This window comes from Lissotriton vulgaris, chromosome 3_1 (genome assembly GCF_964263255.1).
Source record: "Lissotriton vulgaris chromosome 3_1, aLisVul1.2, whole genome shotgun sequence".
Lineage (NCBI taxonomy): Eukaryota > Metazoa > Chordata > Amphibia > Caudata > Salamandridae > Lissotriton > Lissotriton vulgaris.
Genome location: NC_141689.1, coordinates 999,857,980 through 999,878,911, shown reverse-complemented (window position 1 = coordinate 999,878,911; position 20,932 = coordinate 999,857,980). Strand labels below are relative to the sequence as shown.

The following is a 20,932-nucleotide window of genomic DNA, read 5'->3' as shown; positions in this document are numbered from 1 at the left end:
ACAACCACAACCAACTCTACATGGACCTGACGCAGCAGAGGGGAGATGAAGAAGGGCAGAGATAACTCAACATTACTTTTAATAGAGGTAAGAATCAAACAACACATCTTTCTGCATAACTGAAATATTTTTATTTTAGTTTTTTTAGCATGGATTAAGGGTACTTGACACATCTTAGTGCATGCAGTGTGTTGACAGCAAATTTTAAATGCATTTACTGGTCATAGTCATTGCAATGCATTTTCTTCAGATGTCCTTTGTACAAAAGCTATATAGGTTATTAAGTCATATCCTACTTCTTGCGTCCACGCACCCCTAATGCCTTTCCAGAATTTTTTGCATCAACCAAAGTAGGCCTCTCTGCAATTTCTTGTCTTCTGGTGCTTCGGCGTCCCCCAGGCACAGAAGGTTCCAGCAGGCTACTTACATTTGAGCCCCCATCATTCCCTCCAACATGTAGTAGGCTCCCACTTGCAGCTTCACTTTGCATACCCTCCACAACATTCATGAGTGTCATCATGCCCCTGGCAACATCACCGCAACATTGTGACATCTCCAATTTCATGGCAACTCTTCGCTTAGAAAGCTGAGCTGTAGTGTTGCAAAGATGGCTCAATGTGGTATACCCTTGCATGCTGGACATTGCCCTATGATGCCTAAGGTCACTTGCTAATTGCTGTGCTGGTATTGTTGTACACAGTTTCTCCATTGCTGTTGCCATACGGTCAAGTTTCTCAGCTGTCGCTCTCTGTCCTTGCTCAATGACATTTGACATTTGCCGAATACAGTTGTGTATGCCACCAATGTCATGACTGATTTTAACAATTTTGCCCGTCATGACACGTATGTCTTTGCCTTGTAGGCACTGGACTTTCAGGATTTCAACCTCAACAACACTGGCGTTCCTTTCATCTTCTCCTGCCGTTTGATTTTGTGAAGGTCGTGGCCTGCGCCTATAGAACTGTTGCAACCTACTACGCCTGCTCTGCTGTGTGCATAGGGTTGCTGGGGTTGGAGCAGCCTGTTGTTGTTGGACAGATACATTGTCATCATCCTCACTCTCTGACTGTTGCAGTTGGCGCACTCTGTTTGTCAGACTCCTACGTGCAATTGTGGGTGAAGATGTGGCTGCATTTGATTCATCTGTGTCTTGAAAGTCCTGACTGTGAAACTCGGACCCTTCATGTTCATTTTTGTCCTGTCCTGTATCTATGATTGAAATAGTGCAAACAGTCTGTTACTTTTTTTATTTTGCACTTATGACTGTGTAAAATCAAGAATTTTACAAATAAAACCTACATAATGTATTATATGTCTCCTAATCTTACATTCATATTGTAAAATATTAACTTTTACAGACTTTGCCATAGTACTTCAGAATTTTATTTTGAAATGACTACAACTCCCATGATGCTTTAGTGCAGTAAGCGAAAGGGGTTGTAGTTACTGTCATTTCATACATTTTAATTTCTACAATAAGGGGACAATTTCTTAAGAACTACAACAAACTTAGGGGTCTCTCAAACTCACATTTACATGCAACACACATGTTGTGTTCTTACCTTTATATGTGTCTGTATGCTCTGAGGTGTCAATATCTATTATGCCAACAACTGCCTCTGGAGTAAGGGTGCCTTCCACCAAGTCCTCAAGGGGGGTATTAGGCCTGTCCCTGGGTGTTCCTCGGCCAGTCTTCTTAGCTGCCTTCATCCTGTTGGCAATCCTTTCCTTTGCACGACTGCGCAGATCATACCAGCGCTTTTGTAAATTTGTAATGTCACGGTGGGCAATCCCAACAGCGTTTACTTTTGCTTGGATTGCAAGCCATAGTTTTCTTTTTGCAGCTTCTGGCACTTTGAATGATTGTTTGCCAAAAAGCTGGTCCTGCCTCTGAGTTACTTCCTCTATTAGAATTTCCAGTTCTTGGTCACTAAATTTAATCTTTCTTTTTCTGGCTTGTAGTTCTTCTCCTGCATTTTCTGACATCATTTCCCCTTCTGCTGCAGGCTCACAGTCAGCCCCAGTTCCTCCTAGCTGAGCTCCAACTGCCAACTGCCTTTCCTCCAGCTCTCCCTAGAACCAGGTGTGTGCAATCAGTGGCCTTGCTTCCTGGTTGTGATGTCATGGAATGCAGCAATATGGGAAATTCGCTATTTGCGAATTCGCAAATTTCAAATTTGCAATTACAGAATATCAAAATTAATGCGATTTGGTAAAAATTGCGATTTTTACTGAATCGCAAAACAAATTGCTACTTTCATGATGCATTTCATTTTGCGATTCCTTAATTGCGATTTCTTATTTTTTGCAAATAAGGAATCGCTAAATGAAATGCTGATGCATGTGCCCCTAAGGGCCTTATTACGATGTTAGTCAGAAAGGCTCCAAACGGCATTCAGATTTTCCTAACATGTGTCGGAACCCATGTTTCTGACCGACTCAGAAACATTTCCAACCGACCATTTACGATTGAAGGTACCCATTCGGTCTTTCTGACTCGGTTCCGACCAAAATTTGGAGACTCAGAGTCGGCCGGAGCTGAACTGTACAGATCTATGGGCCGTGTTTCCCACCAAAGTATTACGATGTCGGATTCGGACAGCCTTTCGAATCAGTCTGTCCGACTCAGAACGACTGCTGGAAACTGACTTTGGGGGCCTGTAGCAGGCCCCCTTCACCCGGAGGGCTCCGGTTGGGGCCTGTGGGGGTAACAATGGGACCCCACTCTCAAACCATGCATCGAGAGCTAGGCACCATGGGGTGCCCGCCACAGGGTGCAAGATGTTCCGCAACCACACCTTTTTTCAATGGAGCCAGTGCTGGAACACAGGCTCCCTTTGAAGTCAATGGGAGTCCGACCTAATGGTGTACGGAAACATGGTAATCGGTCGAGTGGACTCGCCCAACCCAAGTCAGTCGGAACCGATTCTGACAAGGAGTCGGTCAGACCAACATCGTAACGAGGCCCTATATGTAGTGCTAAGTCAATGACTTAAATACGTCCCACAAATATTAACACTCTCCTCTGAAAATTCGAAAAACCTGCTAGAATATGTTGGCAGTCGGGGATCGATAAACCAGTTGATCTAAACAGTTTCACATTCATGCCTACATATTAGATATAATTTTCTATGATGTGTGGGAAAATCTGCTTCCACCACCATAGTGTAGTGCGCCTTTAAATAATAGAAGTTCTTTATGGCAGGACATGCTTCTGCAAGACGCAAGACCCTTTTTAAAATAAGGTCTGAAGGCAAGGAATGACTCTGTATGTCAATGTGACATTTTATTTTTTAATAAAGGCCCGTGGGATAAGGGAGTCTACAAGACTGCTACACAGCAAAACCCCTAAATGGCAAGTTGGAGAATCATAACAGAATTACTTCTTCTCTCATTGTCTATAAAATGTATGCAACCGTCTTTAATATATGCCAGCAGTGAAGAACATAACATACTATTTATGTGCTGAAAGTTTCTAAGTTACTATTGGTGCTATGAGCAGGGGTGTGACCTGCTGTGTTTTCTTTTAATATAAATGGAACACTGTAGTCTTTTTTTGATTTTGACCTAGAAGTAAGGATGTCATGGATTCTGTGTATTAGATGAATAGTAAAAACAATATTTCTTGTAGGTCTATTGTTTTAGCTATGTCAGAAAGGCTTTACAGAAACACTGCTGCATATCATGCAATGATATATTATACTGCCCATTTTTTTAATGAAGTAAAATGCCACAGCGTTACATGACATCATGCGTGCATTTTGTTAAATGTTCTGCTTTTTAATGATCAGCTCTTCCATGCTGAGATACAAAATGCAAAAATAAATGATAATCCTGGTAGGCTTCCAGATTACCATGGGAATTTGGGGAAGTACAAATGGAAACTCAAAATATCTCCATTCTCCAAGAGTACTTACATGTGTGTCCATTTACACACAAATTCATGTATAAGTGTAGAGTCCAGCATGTGGTGATGTATGCTTATGCCCATTTACAGTTTGCATTTTTATTCTCTACAGAGGGAATATTTTTTCACCTGCAGAATCCCCTTCCCTTAAATTCATAAACAATATTGGTTTAATTTTAACATCTTTAATTTTAAGATTGTGAAATGTGTGCAAAATTAAGTTACATGATACAATCGGTCATGCATGTTGATATCGTACCAGAGGCATGATAGGCAGAGCAAATATCTTAGCAGCATAGTCCGAATAGGTCAATGCAATCCCCAGGCCAGAAATCCAGCCATCAGGTGGCGGGGGAAAAAAGGTGGAATTATATAATTCAATTCCAAAATCAGTAGAGAGTACTCATGAGAACTAGCGATAAAATGACGGACCAGTAGGAGCCTAACAGTACTAGGAAGGGGGCGGTGTCATAGCTATGAGGGCTAGGGTCAATTCATGGGAAAAGATTTGCTGTAACATTTAATCTCCAAAGGGGCCCTATATGTTTTAAGAGAGTCTGCAGCAATGCAAACATTAATGCCTGGTCATTACAGAATAAAGCATCTTTTAACGAGTCTTCATGCTTCAGAAGGCGGCCCATAAACTAGGCCCTCGCCAAATGGCATTGAGTAATCTTCAAGAACCAGACAACTAGTCTTTTTGTGGGCAAGTTAAGTCACATGCATTACCTAGGGCAATAGAGAGAGGTAATCATGGGAAACAGGAGCCAATATTTTCAACAGCCCTATCAGCGACCGCAAATGAGAAGGACTGCACTGTATAGTAGGGCAAGACCAGGCTAGGTTCAAAACGTCTTTAGGGTCTTTAGAACAGCATGATCACATCGAGGACCAAGCTTCTTTGATCCAGTGTAAACACTGTGGAGTTTAGCAGACCTGAATATTGAAGTTAAAGGGAAAGTGTCTGTGTTTTGGTTAAAGGACATTTGCTATCTCTTTTCACAGCAATGCCCCCACTTATTTGGAGAGATGGGCTTCCCAAGGTCAGACTTCCATCGAACCCTAGTATTGATCACTGAAAGGAGAGATAACTCCCCCGTCATGCTGTACAGCCGGGAAACCCATCCTCTGGTGGTGGTCTAGAGGACATCTACCTATGGGGAGAGAACTCCCTTTTCTGGTGAGGGAAATTCAGCCACCTTTCCAAAGCTATATTGCATAGTGAATAAGTCAAATGAATGAAAGAAAGAGGTCATCCCAAAATAGCTGTCCCATTGATGTGATGCTGAGGCACCACAATGAAGCACGTATAACTCCATTGAAGGTTGAAGGTAAAGAGGGGCACCCCAAGGTCAGACTCCCATCGAACCCTGGGATTGTTCACTGACAAGGAAGGTAACTCCTCCGTCATGCTGTACAGCCGGGAAACCCATTCTCTGGTGATGGTCTAGAGGACATTTACATAAGGCAAGGGAACTTCCTTTGCTTGCGGGGGAAATTCAGCTACCTTTCCAAAGCTATGTTGCATAGTGAATAAGTCAAATGAGTGAAAGAAAGAGGTCATCTCAAAATAGCTGTCCTATTGTGTTGACACTGAGGCATCACAATAAAACACATACAACTCCATAGAAGGTTGCAGGTAAAGATGGGTTATCAAAGACAGGCATGGACAGGGAGGAAAGTGAATAATATCTGGCACTCCCCACCAACGACTACATTTCTAAGTTTGTGCAGCGCATGGTGTTGATTTCCTTACTGGGTTGGTTGCGAAGTAGCTAGTGCTGTGGTAATGCATCCTGTCTCTAGCTAATTTTTTGGGAAATTAGGGGCTATACAAGTTGGGACAATCCAGTAAACGGCATTATGAGCCTGTGCAATGAGATAGTACTGTACTAATATTATAACATTTTGATAGCTGCTGTACTTTGATATAAAGGATTGTAGACTGTTTTGTATGGTTTACACCTTTTATTATTGTACACCCGTTGGTGCAATGAATTTTTGTCGCTTTTACTTGGATGATGTCAGCATGTGGCTGACTGCTTTTGAATATATATTAACAGGGCAAACTATCTAGGTTCAGCAATGCAACCAAGTGATTAGACAGAATATCAGAAACAGAAATATCATGGTACAAAATATTGTATCAAGTAAATCGAGGACAAAAGTATCATGAATGTAAGTTTCTATAAGTAAGCAAAGATTTACTATGCATAACTTCACATATACGTACCTTGAAGATATATATATTTTCAAGGTACATAAATGTAGAGTTAAGAATGGTAAATCTATGCTTACCTATTGGCACTTCCTTTCTCAATATTTTGGTCCTCAATATTTTTGGCACAGTATTCTGTCCACACATTTATCATGTTTCCAATATTCTGATAGTGATCTAGGCAACTAATGTTCTGGTTGCTTCTGATCACAAAAAATGTGGTTTTGCAGCACTATAAATGACCAATTCAAATGGGTGCTTTGTCAATATCTAGATATTTGTGGTAGTTGTTGAACCACAAACTTCACTTTAATATGATATGATTGGAAATTATAAAATGTTAAATAGTTTTATAGTTGTATAGCAGTTTCCGTGTGTGGGATGAGAATTTGTCAAGTGGTTTCTTTAAGGAATATAATTATGGCAATAATTTTTCCTATTGAGATTTGAAAGCTACTTAAATGTCCCAAATTCTCCTTTTACCATATTGTGAGGTCTGAGGATATTCATAAGCTAACGAAACATGTGACTGGTAACCTCATGGGTCAGAGTTAACAGAAGATTATGTAGAGGATGTTGAGGATGTACTCAGACATGAGGAGATGTCATCAAAATTACAATCAATCACCCAGGTTATTCCTCATTTACCTTGCAATTTTCACCTAAAGGCTGGCACTACTTTCAAATATACCCATATTTTACGCTCTGGGTTGGAGGTCTAGCTCCCTTTCTACCAAAGAATATCACACAAAATCAAACACATAAACAAGTTAATTTGTAGTCAATGTTCTGACATATGAATTATCAATTTTTCTCCTATGGGAAATAATCTTTTGAAAGCTCTAGTATAAGAACGACAAGCATACACATGCTATCTCACCCTAACACAGCACAGAACATCTGCCAGTCTGAGATGTCTGATTTCATAGCATAGAGCACAATAAATCCTGCGTGATTACATGAATTATATGTTGCAAAAGGCATAATGTAGAACCCCAAGTTTCTCTGATTTTCTCTCTCATGTTGCTTGATCAAAAGGTTTCCAAATAATCTATTTGGAAAATCTTAGATGATCATTAAAGCCCAGATTTTTAAAAAGAGGGAAACAGTGTACAAACAGGCCAGATGAAGGTATTGTGACTCACATAGACCAGGTGTAAAGTTTTAATTTGCTAAATCGGTCACATTTATACTTAACACTAAGAGAATCATTGCATCCTAAAGAAGGAAGAAACAGGATACTGCCCTGGAGCAAATTAGTGTAGTAGAGTCCAACAAATTAGAGGAAACATGATGGAGCAACAAAGCACAGACCACAATTTTAATCCCTACCTGACTGCTTCTTTCAAGTCTAGCCACTCCCCCGTTCTACTCATGCAATATGGGAAATGAGACAGCAGGGCAAATTTTCAATGGGGTTTAGTTGCAACTATTATTTTAAGAAGTCAGGAAGAGTATCAGATTCCTTACATTTGAGATTGGCTAATATTCAGCCAAAATCAATGAATGACCTGGGAGTCTCCTGTTATGAATAGTATGTCCTTTAATACTCTGATTACTCCCCTGCTGGTTGTGTGAGCCAGTCAGTCAATCAAAAATTAATACATATGAGTAACACGATGTACATTGAGTTAATAACCTTATGTTCTGAAATATGTTAATCAAGCTTACATGAGTACATTTCATAGTATCACATGATTTAATGTAAAGGGTGACTGATTTGTTTTACATTAGTTTGCTATTGAACTTTAAGAGTTTCTAGAAGGTTGACAACTATGTGTCTTGTTGATTGTTGATATTCAAAAGCATGCCGTCTTGTGAAATTAATATAATTGAAAGGGAGCAGTCCACGTTCTGTTAACTGTTTATGCTAAGATCTTTTAGCAATGAAAGAAGGTTATAAAAAAACAAGCACATAGAGTGCAGAACAGAGGAGACTCTTCACAACAGGCAGCAGTTAGAAAAGGCCATATATAGTCGACTCTGGTTCCAGTTGATGGCTAAGGGATGGAAGGCTTTAGATTTCACTTGCTGACTTATCAGTGCTGCTGGCCTCAAGAGACAATAATAGACCTTGTACCTGCATTGAACTTTCGCCTATATTGCATACACGTATGCAGGTGTATAGTACCATCTCTGAAAACTTAAATAAGTTTTATTTACTGCTGTGCTAGAATTAGATTAGTACTTAAAAGTAGTACAATGGGAGTAAGATTGCTACAACAACAATAATAATGGAAGGGTTCTCTTTATGTATGCTTTTACTAAAAGTTGCTGTTGCTGTTTTATTTGTCTTCCTTGTGGTTACAACTTATATCATTGTCACTATACCCGAATTTTGTTTTTAAACAAATACTTGAAATGTATTCCTTCTGTTCTAGTGTTCTTGAGTTGAGGGTGTAATTTGTTAATGAAGGAGAGTTTGGGATTCCAAAAACAATCTCTGTAATTTCTCATGGGATTGATCATTACCATAAACAAATCTTACTCACAAACTGCTCAGTGGTTTGTGGAATAGCTTCAGTACATCTGGCTTTCTAATTAAGGGTGGCACCTTGATGAAGTCAATAGAGCCAAGATGCCTAGATACCCGACCTCTGTGTTTCTAGAAAAACATAGAAACAAATAACACCCCCACAAAAGATTTGTACCTACAAATTATTAATAGGAGATACCACACCAAACACATAGACACGCTCAACATAAAACGAATACTCAAGATAACAAGTGTTCCAACCATGTTCAATTTAAGGGAATGTGTATGCTTTCTCATATATTTAAAATTCTCAATATGTAAGGTAGAAAACCCTCATAGTTTTAAAGGAGGAGTAACATACCTGAAGGTGAGTTGTGACAGTTTTCACAACATGATCTACAGGTCATTCCCCCTTTTCTCTCAACATTTATGTGGGTTATTGTATTATAATGAATTTCATGAACATTCTTACTTAAGATGGTCTATCTCTAAAATTGGAATTGGCAACTGCTGTCCCAAAGCAAAATAATCCTCATGTCTTTGCAGTTTGGAAAAGCTCAGTGCCCATGAGAAATGTTGCAAAAGACATGCACACTAGCAAGCATTAGTAGACATGGATATAGACTTATGTCAAGGCTAATTGTAGAGCTACCACGAATACAGTAACACTGATGAAGCAGGAAATAGTAGTCCGTCCAGTTCAACTAAATACATATTGGTTTCCATAGATGAGAAACTGATGCTAGGGCGCTCGACCTCGGACCTGGGGAACCCGGTTCGAGTCTCGGTAATGTCGCTAAACCTCCTGTGATTCTGGGCAAATCACTTAATCTCACCATGCCTAACAAAACTAATGTGTGTCCTTGTGTAACGTAACTTGTGCTATGTAAAGCACTCCGATACCCGGTTCAGTCCGGGTCTAGTTCGCGCTATATAAAACTCATCAAAAAAACTAAAAGAAGGAAAAATATTGACCTTTATTACTGGTGTTGAAGACACATTTTCAGGCATAATGGACTACATACTTTGCATTTTAAAGGCCCTTGGTTGAGCTTATAAATCTAAGTGTAGCATCATATCAACCAAGAGAACCAACTTCAAATTTCAAGCAATTGAAAGAGAGATGGTTCTGAAGAAGCTAAATCAACTGCAAGCGCAGGCTGGCATCAATTAAAATAAAAACAGAAATTCTTGTTCGGAAAGCAAGCCATACTAAGAGGGCAATTGATCTCACAGTGGAGCACCGTGCGCACAATGTAGGACCACTAAAGTCAATTGGCAGTAAAAGAATGTTCTGAACTAATTCATTAATCAATGGTAGGTTGGATAAATATCCTTATTTAAAAAAGAATGGAGCCAGTGACAACTGTGTTACTTGTTTAAAGAACTCACTGTCATCCAATATTTAGCTAAAAATCTATAATGATTGCACACCTGACTAAAAAAGAGGAGAAAGGTGTAGTTTATTGTTCTTAGTTGACAGAGTCTATTTATAAATAAATTACATATCCATGCGCAAGGTCTTAGCTTCCCTTTCAATTCTTGTACTGGTCCTATGTTGTTATGAAAGTGTTTGTTAAATCTGTACTGCACAGTAAATTCACATGTTCATTAAAAGCAAACTATACATTTTTGGATAGTGATGAGGATGAGAACATTAGCAATACATGTGATGGCCCTTAATTGTACAATGCAAAACATGTAGTATTTTACATGTTGTAAGAAGGAGGGGACTGCTCATTTCTTCATCATACACCCCTGGCTGGGAACCAGCCAGCTTCAAGGATAGAAGGGTTCTACCATGGTAGATGTTACTCAGAATTGTGCACTTTGGGATATCTTGCTGTAAGGCAAACAGGAAAGTGTCAGATTGGGAAGGTATGTCCTTGGGAGGTTTTATGGTTAGGGAGTGTCCTGGTGTCACCACCACCACCCACTACTAGTGAATCCTACACATTTGGTGCCTCAAACCCAGATCATCAGAACACATCTGGAACCGTGGAAGACCACAAGAGGAATGGGCCTTCTGTCTGTGACCTATGTGGAGACCTGAGACATGGGACCTGCTCCTTCTTGTACCCCAAGGGTCTATTGGCTGGCCTCCTGGTTGGCTACAGGGGCATAGAAAGATCCAAGAGGCCTTTACCTAAACCAGCTGACTAGTACCAGCTGCACCTGGACTGAAGTCTGGTTGTAGCCTCTGCTTGCACGAGGCCTGCTCCCCAAGTATTGTCCATGAGATCTTGGGAGCCTCATATGATTTGAAGAGGAACTGCTTAGAGTAGTAAAATGTTTGGACTTCATGACCTCTGGAGTTTCAGTGGGATCTTACAGCATTGGTGAACAATTTCAAGAGACCTCATTTTTGTGAAAATGTACATTCTTTAACGATTTACAAAGTACAAGTTAATAGTAAGTTTACTACTGCGGAAACTTCGCACTTCGGGCAGAGAACTCCATACATAAAAAGATAGGACATGTCAATGTGGCACATGCATCATGGTCGGATTTTGCGATTCCCAAATAACGAATTTTACCAATCCGCTATTTGGAAATCGCAAAATGCTATGCATGTTGGAATCACACAATGATGTGAGATTCCTTAACATTACCTAATATTGATTAAAAAATGTGACTCCATTCATTCCTAAGGGCCTACAGGCCCATAGGAATGAATGGTATTGCATTCGCTAATTGTTATTACCAAAGTGGTAATCTCAAATAGCGAATGGAAAACCAAGGGTGCCCGGGGGCCTTAGGCCCCCCTGAAGCACCCTACAAAAAAAGGTAAGTGTGCACATGTAAAGCATGCACATATTACCATCAACTTGAAGCTGATGGTAATTAGCATTTCCAAAATGCACAGTTCGCATTTCGGAAAGGCCATGTGCATTGCATTAGGGAATTACAAATTGTGATTCCCTAAATGCATTTGCAATATAGGTAATCGCAAATAAATTGAGATTACCTAGATTGCAAATGGTAAAACCTACATGCATAGGAAAAGGCCTATTTCCATTCACAAACAGGCCGATTCTGAGAAGCGGCTCGATTGCGAATGGGAAAAGGCTTGATGCATGTGCCCCTATCTTATTGTGTGCAGAGTTTTCCACCCCAACTGCGGAGTATGCAAAACCGTAACCAAACAAAAACAAACTTCAAACAAAAGTGGACATTACCATTAGTGAATCATGCCCAAACTCTGAAAGTAGAAATCTTTACCTCGCGAATGTATCCGTCCAATACAGGACGATGTCGGACATGAAATTTGAATTTTTCCATAGCATCAGCATTTCTTGTCAAAACCAACAGTTTCAGAAGTAGCTCGTTCAATGACTATCCGACTCTCAGAGGACTTCAATATATATAGCCTGAAACTTTGCCCTGTTTGATTTACTTTTGAGGGTTTAGGTCAGGAGGTAAAACCTTTTACAGGGATGACTTTATCAAATCTCCGTTCATCAATATCTGCTTAAAATCATGCCTACGTAACAGTCAATCATGAACAGAAACTTTTTTGCTGTACTAATAATGTTTAAAATCATATATCTGGTCCCCTTCTTTGATTTTAGTTATTTTTGTGTCATTTATCTAATTAGATTGTTCTTAATTTGGTTCTGAGAATTATCTTGTGTTGTTTTTTACTTTTTAACTTTTTTAATAAAGCTGAATACTTTACACACTTTCCTTTAAGTTATGCCTCTTGTATCCTGACCCCAGAGAGTCCGTGTGTACCTTTGAGCCCTAAAGTAACTATAACTTGTGCCCTTGCCATACAATGCTAATTACCTTGCACATTACACCACTCATGCCATGTTCTATAACATTATTGATAACATCACTAGTACAACAACATCTGAAATGACATCATTGATGACACCACTGTACATGTTGGGGGTGTGAGTTATAGTGTCTTTAGGACATCAGTTATAGCTACTTGAGATAACAATAAGTTGTGAATTTCAGTGTTTTTTTTGTTGTTTAAAATAGTTTAATTTACCTGACATTTTCACCTAACTTTTTATTTTTCGGTGAGTTGCTATGATCTTTTAAATGTAAAATAACATATTATTACAATTCCTAACTATAACATCAGTTTAACCAGACACCTTTGTGCTTTTTTGGCAGTGAAACTTCAGGTGAAATGGTTTCTCAGTAACTGTATTCCATAAAATAGTTTTTCTATAACAATACAAGTAACCTTTATTGCAGCATTCTGTACCAGTGGATTATGAACACATCCTCTCTGGTCTGTAAGACAGTCAGTGTTAGGCTAGTTCAGAACACCTTTTATCAATGTCCAAGCAGGATTTTACCACTAACACTGAAAAATAACGAGGGAAGTGTTGTTCTCTGCTTGTGTGACCTCCTGTTTTTACTGCTTCATGTTTGCCAAACACAGAAGCTGTTAACTTGTTTAAAGTCAGGTTCACCATAAGATCGTTGTACATTGTGTCCCTCTTCACTTATACAGCTCCAGATTCTCATAACTGGGCCATATTCACTCCAAGATAGCAATGGTTTCTCATGAACCTGCTGCACCCTTATATTTCTGGGCATTTCCCTGCCTTCAGCAGCTGCTAATCATTAGTAATCATCTCTGGTCTATTTGGTATAGAGATTTGATTGTTTGTGGTTTCAGTCTTGTATTGATTTGTTTGTTCTGCTTTCTTTTCATTTATAACCCAATAAAACAACTGATGCTCTTCATTCTCATTTAGCCAATTTAACCTCTACATTAGGTATCACCAACTCATCAAGTCCCTTGGATTTTATATTCACATGTTTGCAGCCCATATTTTTATCCTCATTACACATGAAGGTGGAAAAGTGTAGCTGCCCTACTAATCCAACACTGCAAGAAAAATATTGTTGCTCAATCAATCAATCAGTAATCCTATAAAATCAGACTACTCACCCGCAAGTGTGTCAAGGCAAAGAGTGGGGGAGTGGGTCTTTGGTTCCGTCGAAGAGCCATGTCTTGAGGTCCTTCCTCAGTTCATTTCATAAAGCTTTATTCGGAACATTTAAAAAACATGTCCATAAAAGCACGTACAGTTACAAATACAAACAATATATTGAAATACATATTTCATTAAAGAAAACACATAATACGAAATATCCAGTGGAGGATGGAATAAATAATTAAAAAAAATATATATATATTTACATATTTTAAAAACACATACTTTTCCTGGCGCTAATAGCTTTAAGTATAAAAGTAGCAGTAAAAAAAGCATATGTCCGGATGATTCAAATTAAAAAGCAGTCTCATAGCATCCTTAGTAGTTCTTACTCCAAATCTGTTTAGCATAGGCTTCAAGTAGAATTTCCATAATTCCCTATACAATTCGCATGTTACAAGAAAGTGCTTAGTGCTCTGTTCCGTTTTGTTATCACATTTACATGGGCCAATAGGGCGCGTTTTAATGTTAGGGCACGCAACAAGATAATGTACTATAGCCATCCTCATTCTGATTAGTACAAACTGATGCGAAACTCTAGTAACTTGTGACAAATACGGACTAAATCCAATAAATTCATTCATGCTATTGTACAGTACACATGTGGATAACCTAGAATCCTCCAGAGAATGCCTTTCGTCACAGTAATTCATAAAAGTTGTTTTCATGATTGATTTGGAGATATCCGAGACACTGTACGGGTCATTAATCACATTGGTCCCGAAAATCTTTTGAGAACATTCAATAATATATTTAATCCAAGGGATCCTTAAGTGCTGGTCTAATAAAAGACAATCCTTGATGATTGCTCTGTTCAATGAGGTGCCGTCGCTAAGCCAAATTGAGCGCCATAATAATAGGGGCCTTAACATGGTCATATCAGTTAGGGTGTGAATCCCTGTCTCCTTATGAACCAAAGAGTTGGAGGTAGACTTGGGCAAACACAGGAGCCTTTTCAGGAAGATATGTTCTTCAACCTGAAGGCTCCTCGGAGGTGGCACACCCCAGATGCCAGCCCCGTAAAGGGCCGCAGAAAGACATCTCGATTGGTAAATTTTTAACATGTCTTTAATACGTCTATTCCCCAGCTTCTTGGTAAACAAAAAGACCCCGTTGGCACTCCTGATCATCTTTGTTCTGATAACTTTGTGTGCAGTGGCCCAGCTCCCGTTATTGGAAAAAGTAATTCCCAAATAGCAAAAATGTTCAACTTTTTTAACCGATTCACCATCGATTAAATAGTGGGTTTTACCTTTAGTTTTACTTTTTCCCAGTCCACACTCCATTACATATGTTTTAGACGTATTGATCACCAGTTTCCTGCTTTGAATAAATTGTACAAAACGGTCAATCAAACGTTGAAGACCCAGGGGAGTCCTAGACAGTAACACTGCGTCATCCGCATAGAGTAGTACCGGTATATTAAGATTATTTACTCTAGGGGCATCCGCGGCGACTGTCTGCAGGACAGAATCAACCTCATTTATGAAGAGAGTAAAAAGCAGGGGCGCTAGAATGCACCCCTGTCTAATACCTCTTCCTATCCTAAACTTGGTCGTACATTCCCCATTAGGTCCATAACGGACACTGGTGCGGAGCTTTTCGTACAAACGGGCAAGGAAATATATAATGCCTTCAGGTGCCCCCATTTCTAATAATTTGACCCATAAAATAGCGTGGTCTACCAAATCAAAAGCGCTACTTAGGTCAGCGAAACATAAATAAAGCGACCCTTTTTTGGCCTGGGTATCTTTCCCTACCAAAAGCTCTAAATTCAGGCACTGTTCAATGGTACCACGGCCTTTTCTAAAACCAAATTGGCAATTACTTAAAATCTCATTGGTTTCAGCCCACTCCTCTAGTCTTACTAGGAGGACCCTACTCATAATTTTAATAGATGAGTCCAGTAAGGATATTGGTCGGTAAGTTTTTTGCATCCCCCCGGTCACCTTTTTTATAAATGGGGATGATTATTGACTCTTCCCAGGTAGACGGTATTTTGCAACAGATGGCTGCGTTAAAGATTTTGGTCAACACTGGGCCCCAAATCTCCGGTGCAGTCTTGTATACGTCTATAGGGACGCCATCCGGACCCTGGGCTTTTCCTCCTTTACTGGTGCTTATACTAGCCATGACTTCATCTATAGTAATACTTAGGGCAAAGATGGGCCAGCCTTCTTCATGGGAATCAGTTGTATTACTAGAATCAAAAATATTAGAAAAATGTAGGATCCAGGATTCCATGCTCACATTAGATGTGAGCTCTGGAACCTTATCATCTTTTAGGAATGGGCTGTTCACCGTGGACCAGAACAGGGTACAGTTATTCGTATCCGCTGCTTGGCTGAGGTTATCCCACGCTTCCTGCTGTAACTCAGCTTTTCTACGTTTGAGGGTCAGATTATATCCCTGTCTAAGTTGAACCACCAGGTTCTTATCCCTTGGTTTAGCTGCTAAAGCCTCTTTAAGATCAATCCGGGCAGTAGAACAAGCATGGTCAAACCAACCCCTTTGGCATCTTTTCATGGACCCAGCCTCTTTAGTAAACTTCTTGTTGATGGTGGAATTAATTCTGTTAAAGTGGTCAATACTGTCAGTTGAGGTGTCATCCTGTTCTAGTATTGCCGTGATTTCCCTCAGACAACTAGAAATGATGGAATCAGATGTTATATCCGCCTTTTCTCCCTTCCACCTCAATCTAAACCCATTCGGTCTATGGGGTTCTATATTAACAATGTTATTCTGTTCACAAGCATAGACATTGTTCCAAAAAGTTAATTCAGTAACCAAACAGTTATGATCACTTAACATAATATCAATCACCTTAGGCATGGGACATAACGGAACAAGGGTTGATGACATGCAAATAAAATCGATTATGGTATTAGCGCCTCTTCCTTTAAAAGTTGGAATATTTTCACCCACATCATTTTTAACATTGTCCATAATTTCCATATCATACTGTATCAAAAGTTTGTTCAGAGTTTCCCCATAGGTATGATGAGGGAAATGGACATCAGCCTCCCCTAGACGGTTATACACACCGCAAACCTTCTGAGAAGATAGTGGGCACACAGAAACATTAAAATCCCCCACAAAAATAAATTCAAATACACCATTAAAATTCTTCACAAGGTTATTCAATGTCATGTCTAATTCATTAATTGCAACATGTCTTGTGCCATCAAATATATTATTATAGAAATTAATCAGAAGTATATTTCTGCCAGCATCACATTTAAGCCATAGAATTTGTGAGTGAGCCCCCACATTAACAAACTTTTTCACTGTGATGGGTAGTTTAACTGAAACCAACACCAGCAACCCTCCTTTAGCTCTACCATGGGTTGAAGGTACTGCTGGAAGCTCATATGATACAAAACCATCGATGCCATTAAAGTTTTTGCACCAGGTTTCCTGAAGACAAAGAATACTGAATAGATGCATAAAGTCCTTCCATCCCAACATGTCCTCCTTAGCCGCTAATCCAGCAATATTCCAGCTAACAATGTGACAAATTACCTTCTCACTCTCTTGACTTATAATAGGCTGTTCAACACTGAATATGGGCATGTTACTCTCTAGATTAAAAAGCTCTATGTTTGGTATTAAATTTGAGACATCACCCCCTATCGACATACAGTTTAAGCTCACATCGTTACCCAATACATCTGTAGACAAAATTACTTCTTCATCAAAAGTACTATTTACAGCATCCTGTAACGGGTCAATCTCATGTCAATCGTTTTGGTCTAAGTAACTCAGGGACTGAAACCTGTTCTGAGTTGGGATCTGGTAGACCATTCCACTATCAAACAAAGGCGTACTACCAAAGGATACAAATGGGTTGGGGGTATGTATTAACGAGTTATTCCCCCCTAACATAGTATTCCCCATTTGCATAGGTGGAGTAAATAAGCCATTTTGTAAACCAGGGCAGAAGTTAGGTATCGCAGGTCTATTTACTAGAGATGGATAGGTAAAATTACTCATTACCCTCTCCTTACAACTGGCTGGAGGTTGCCTGCTTAGATGGTTATAAAAGTAGCCCAGTGGTCTAGCGACTACTTCTGTCTCTGACTGCGTTATTGCGGCAGCTCTAAGTAAGACAGTCGCAACATGTTGCGGGTGCTTAAAATTAATAATCACACAATCCCCCCCACAGGTTTTTTTGGTGTTACCGATCCAGTTGACTCTTCTGATAGAGATGATTTGGTCAGAGTAGCCAACTGGATAGCCACAATGTCGATTTAACCAGGAGATTGTTTTATTCCTCAAAGACTCCACCGTCTCGTAATCATTTGGGGGCTGGGTTAAGATTGGGACGTTGGTTAAAACCACAATGTAGGGTACACAATCAGGTGGGAGATCAACTGGACGCCTGCATGTCCGTATGGGTACCCCATTGGACCCCCCTGTGGCATCTGATGGTGCTGAAACCACTGGTGCCGGTGCTGTCTTAGGGGCTGGTAATGCAGGTCTATCATTATGTGTAGTACCTGACGTGGAACTTGTCGCCCCAACATTTGGTTGCCTTGAAGAACTACCCACCTCCTGGGTCACAGTAGGTGACAATACAGTTGACTCTTTAGGAGGGTGTTTCCTGGTGTTAGTGGGGGGGGGCACTAGATGTAGGTAATAGCTGCACCCTATCTTTTGTGGAGACAGTGGCTGTGCACACTGGCTTTTTGATATGCAATATAGACTTTTCCAGTTTAATCTAGCTACTTCTGCCTGTAGGTCTCCTATTTTGTTTAACAAAGGCTCTACCACCATATTAAATTTACTGTAGATAGTACTCAATAATAGGTCAATTTGGTCAGGCTTGATAGAAACAAATTTATCTTGACCCCCAGATCCTATTTCCTCAGTATGCTCCATATGAGGTAGCCCTACCAGATTGCTGAGGAGTCCCCCCAGATTTATCACATGATTCATCGTCCCCCCTTATCGAATTATCTGGTACCATAGTTAGATCAACATTTATACAATTTATGCTATTATTGTGAAGCTCCGCTACAGCGTCCGTCTCAATAAGACTAATATCCGGATTATTACAGTTGTTAGAATCAGCAGACTGGTTCAGTGGTAGGTCAGAAACAGTACTTTTCCCCAGTGATTTCCTTCTGTCGCTGTTGATCCTAGAGACTACTTTCAATAGATAGTTATCTGGTAGGGTACTTTGGACTGACATTTTAGGGGTTACTCAACAAGGTCTCAATAAATGTTAGTTTTTAAAACGGATGGGAGAAAGCAGACTTTCCTCAATACCACTCCTGCAGGTACTCACAGTTCGAACCAAGGGGGGTGGCCCTGCCCGGCCTCTTCTGGCCCCTGATGGCCACAGACGGCCCCGCCCTTGTCCCGGGCTTCTCCCGGTCGCCCCCGCGCACGACTCGCGGGGCGAGAGGGGGTGTCAGGCTTTAACTGGCGCCTCCGGGCGCTCTTTGCGCGTCACGGGCGCGCTGCAGGCACAGGGAGTGCTGGGGAGTGTAGTCCGGTTACACTGGACGCCTCCCTCCGCCTCCCGGCGTGTTGTCGTCCCGCCGTTTCCCTCACGGCAATGCCCGTCGGCAAGAGATTCCGGTAAGCTGCTGGCGTTCCCCCACTAGGCTCCCGGGGGGTCAGGCTTTAACTGGCGCCTCCGGGCGCTCTTTGCGCGTCACGGGCGCGCTGCAGGCACAGGGAGTGCTGGGGAGTGTAGTCCGGTTACACTGGACGCCTCCCTCCGCCTCCCGGCGTGTTGTCGTCCCGCCGTTTCCCTCACGGCAATGCCCGTCGGCAAGAGATTCCGGTAAGCTGCTGGTGTTCCCCTGTTACGCGCACACTATTTGCATATGGGACTTCATTCAACCTCAGGGAATAATATAAAGGAAGATTGTCTGGTTACTGCAACGTTCTTACCGTGCGCTACTCGACATATCCAGGGCACCCATATAGATACGCTAGTCGTTGTGTCTAATTGTACCGATCCTACTTAACTAAACACTACGCAACAGTTGGATCGTGTGGGTTATAACATCGGATCTGTATGGTACACCAAGGGCACACATTTAGATACACAGACTACTGTAACATCTACGCATCAGTCAGATTGTGTAGGCTTTAACATCGGTCATGAAGACAGAAGACATGAGACATTCTAACTGATACATTATATCTAGGTTACGCCTTGATTCGTGTATAAGGGCCTTCTACAACATGTCTGACATAGAGTTATGTCTAGGCGTTACATCTAAGTATGCTTAGTTTCGGGATCAAACTTGTTCCCCGACGATTGCACAATGTTTAGACATGTTTATTTCCGAATTGACCAATGACTTTCCCTTGGGTTGGAAAACAAGCGAGTGAATAACACACTCCGCTACCTCGCTCTAAAGTAAATTATGGCTGCCTTCTAGCCTGTCCGTCAGTCACAAATGATTATGTAAATTGTAGGTCACGCATAGCGGACATCCCAGCGGTTACGTGTATGACCCGTATGTAAACAAAGCGGGTTGTCACTATATTTCCGGTTTTTGTATTTCCGGTTTCTGTAAATGGACCAATCATACAGCTTTCCATCTTCACCGGGGTTTACAACTTGTCATCTGTAGCTTTGTAGGTTATCCGCGGCTGCATTGGATAGGTTTGCTAACCGAGTAAAACAAGTGGCTGATGATCATCCAATCAGCGCATTACTGTATCCGGCTCCCTCTGAGGTCCGCATTAGGCGTATATCTCGCGGCTTTGCACACAGCTTCTCCACCTCCCCCTCGGCTCAGCACAAAGACTGAGGCAACGACGGAGAGGTGAGAGCGCTCTAGAGACGAAGCGAAGGGGAAGATCAGCTGCGCAAGGAAATAGGAGTCCTATTGAAGACAGCATTTAGTTAGTTTTAAATAGGAGCTCTTTAGAGACAGTATCCTGCTAAGCAGCACCTCCTGTTGACAGAACTAGAATTTGGGATTAAGAACTTATTGGATGCAAAATCATTTACACTACTTGTTAGGCACTGTCCTATGGGGGCAGTCTTGGCGCTTCGAGGTCGGATAAGAACTTTCACTCTGACCTCGGGGACTTGCAGATTGCCTTAGGTGTGGGTTACCTTACCCAGATAGGATTAAGCTCATCCTGCCTTTGACCTCCTAGCCTGCCTTTTTATGTCACTGTTGAAATATACCATTTGGATTTTTTAATAAAGTCCTTATTTTAAAGATGAATTTAAATTTTTGTTCTTTTAGTGCGTGGCCTCCTTTATCCTGAGCGGGCGCCAGGTGAGGTGAGGTGTTTCCTCCCTACAAATTGGGTGAGTTGAATATAATGGGACTAATAGGTTGATAAGGACATATGATAGTCCCAAGAACGTGAACTCTGATGGTGGTTTA

The 20,932-nt window shown here is 40.9% G+C and overlaps 1 protein-coding gene across 1 annotated transcript; it reads right to left on the bottom strand.

The window, feature by feature from the left end:
* Positions 1 to 292: 292 nt before the first annotated feature.
* On the bottom strand, positions 293 to 1,989 carry LOC147727309 (uncharacterized). The gene is made up of 2 exons (XM_086963090.1): positions 1,563 to 1,989; positions 293 to 1,209 (listed from the first exon to the last, which is right to left on the bottom strand). Exons 1-2 carry the CDS (start codon positions 1,987 to 1,989, stop codon positions 293 to 295), a joined length of 1,344 nt encoding a protein of 447 aa, XP_086819216.1.
* Between the last annotated feature and the right edge of the window lie 18,943 nt (positions 1,990 to 20,932).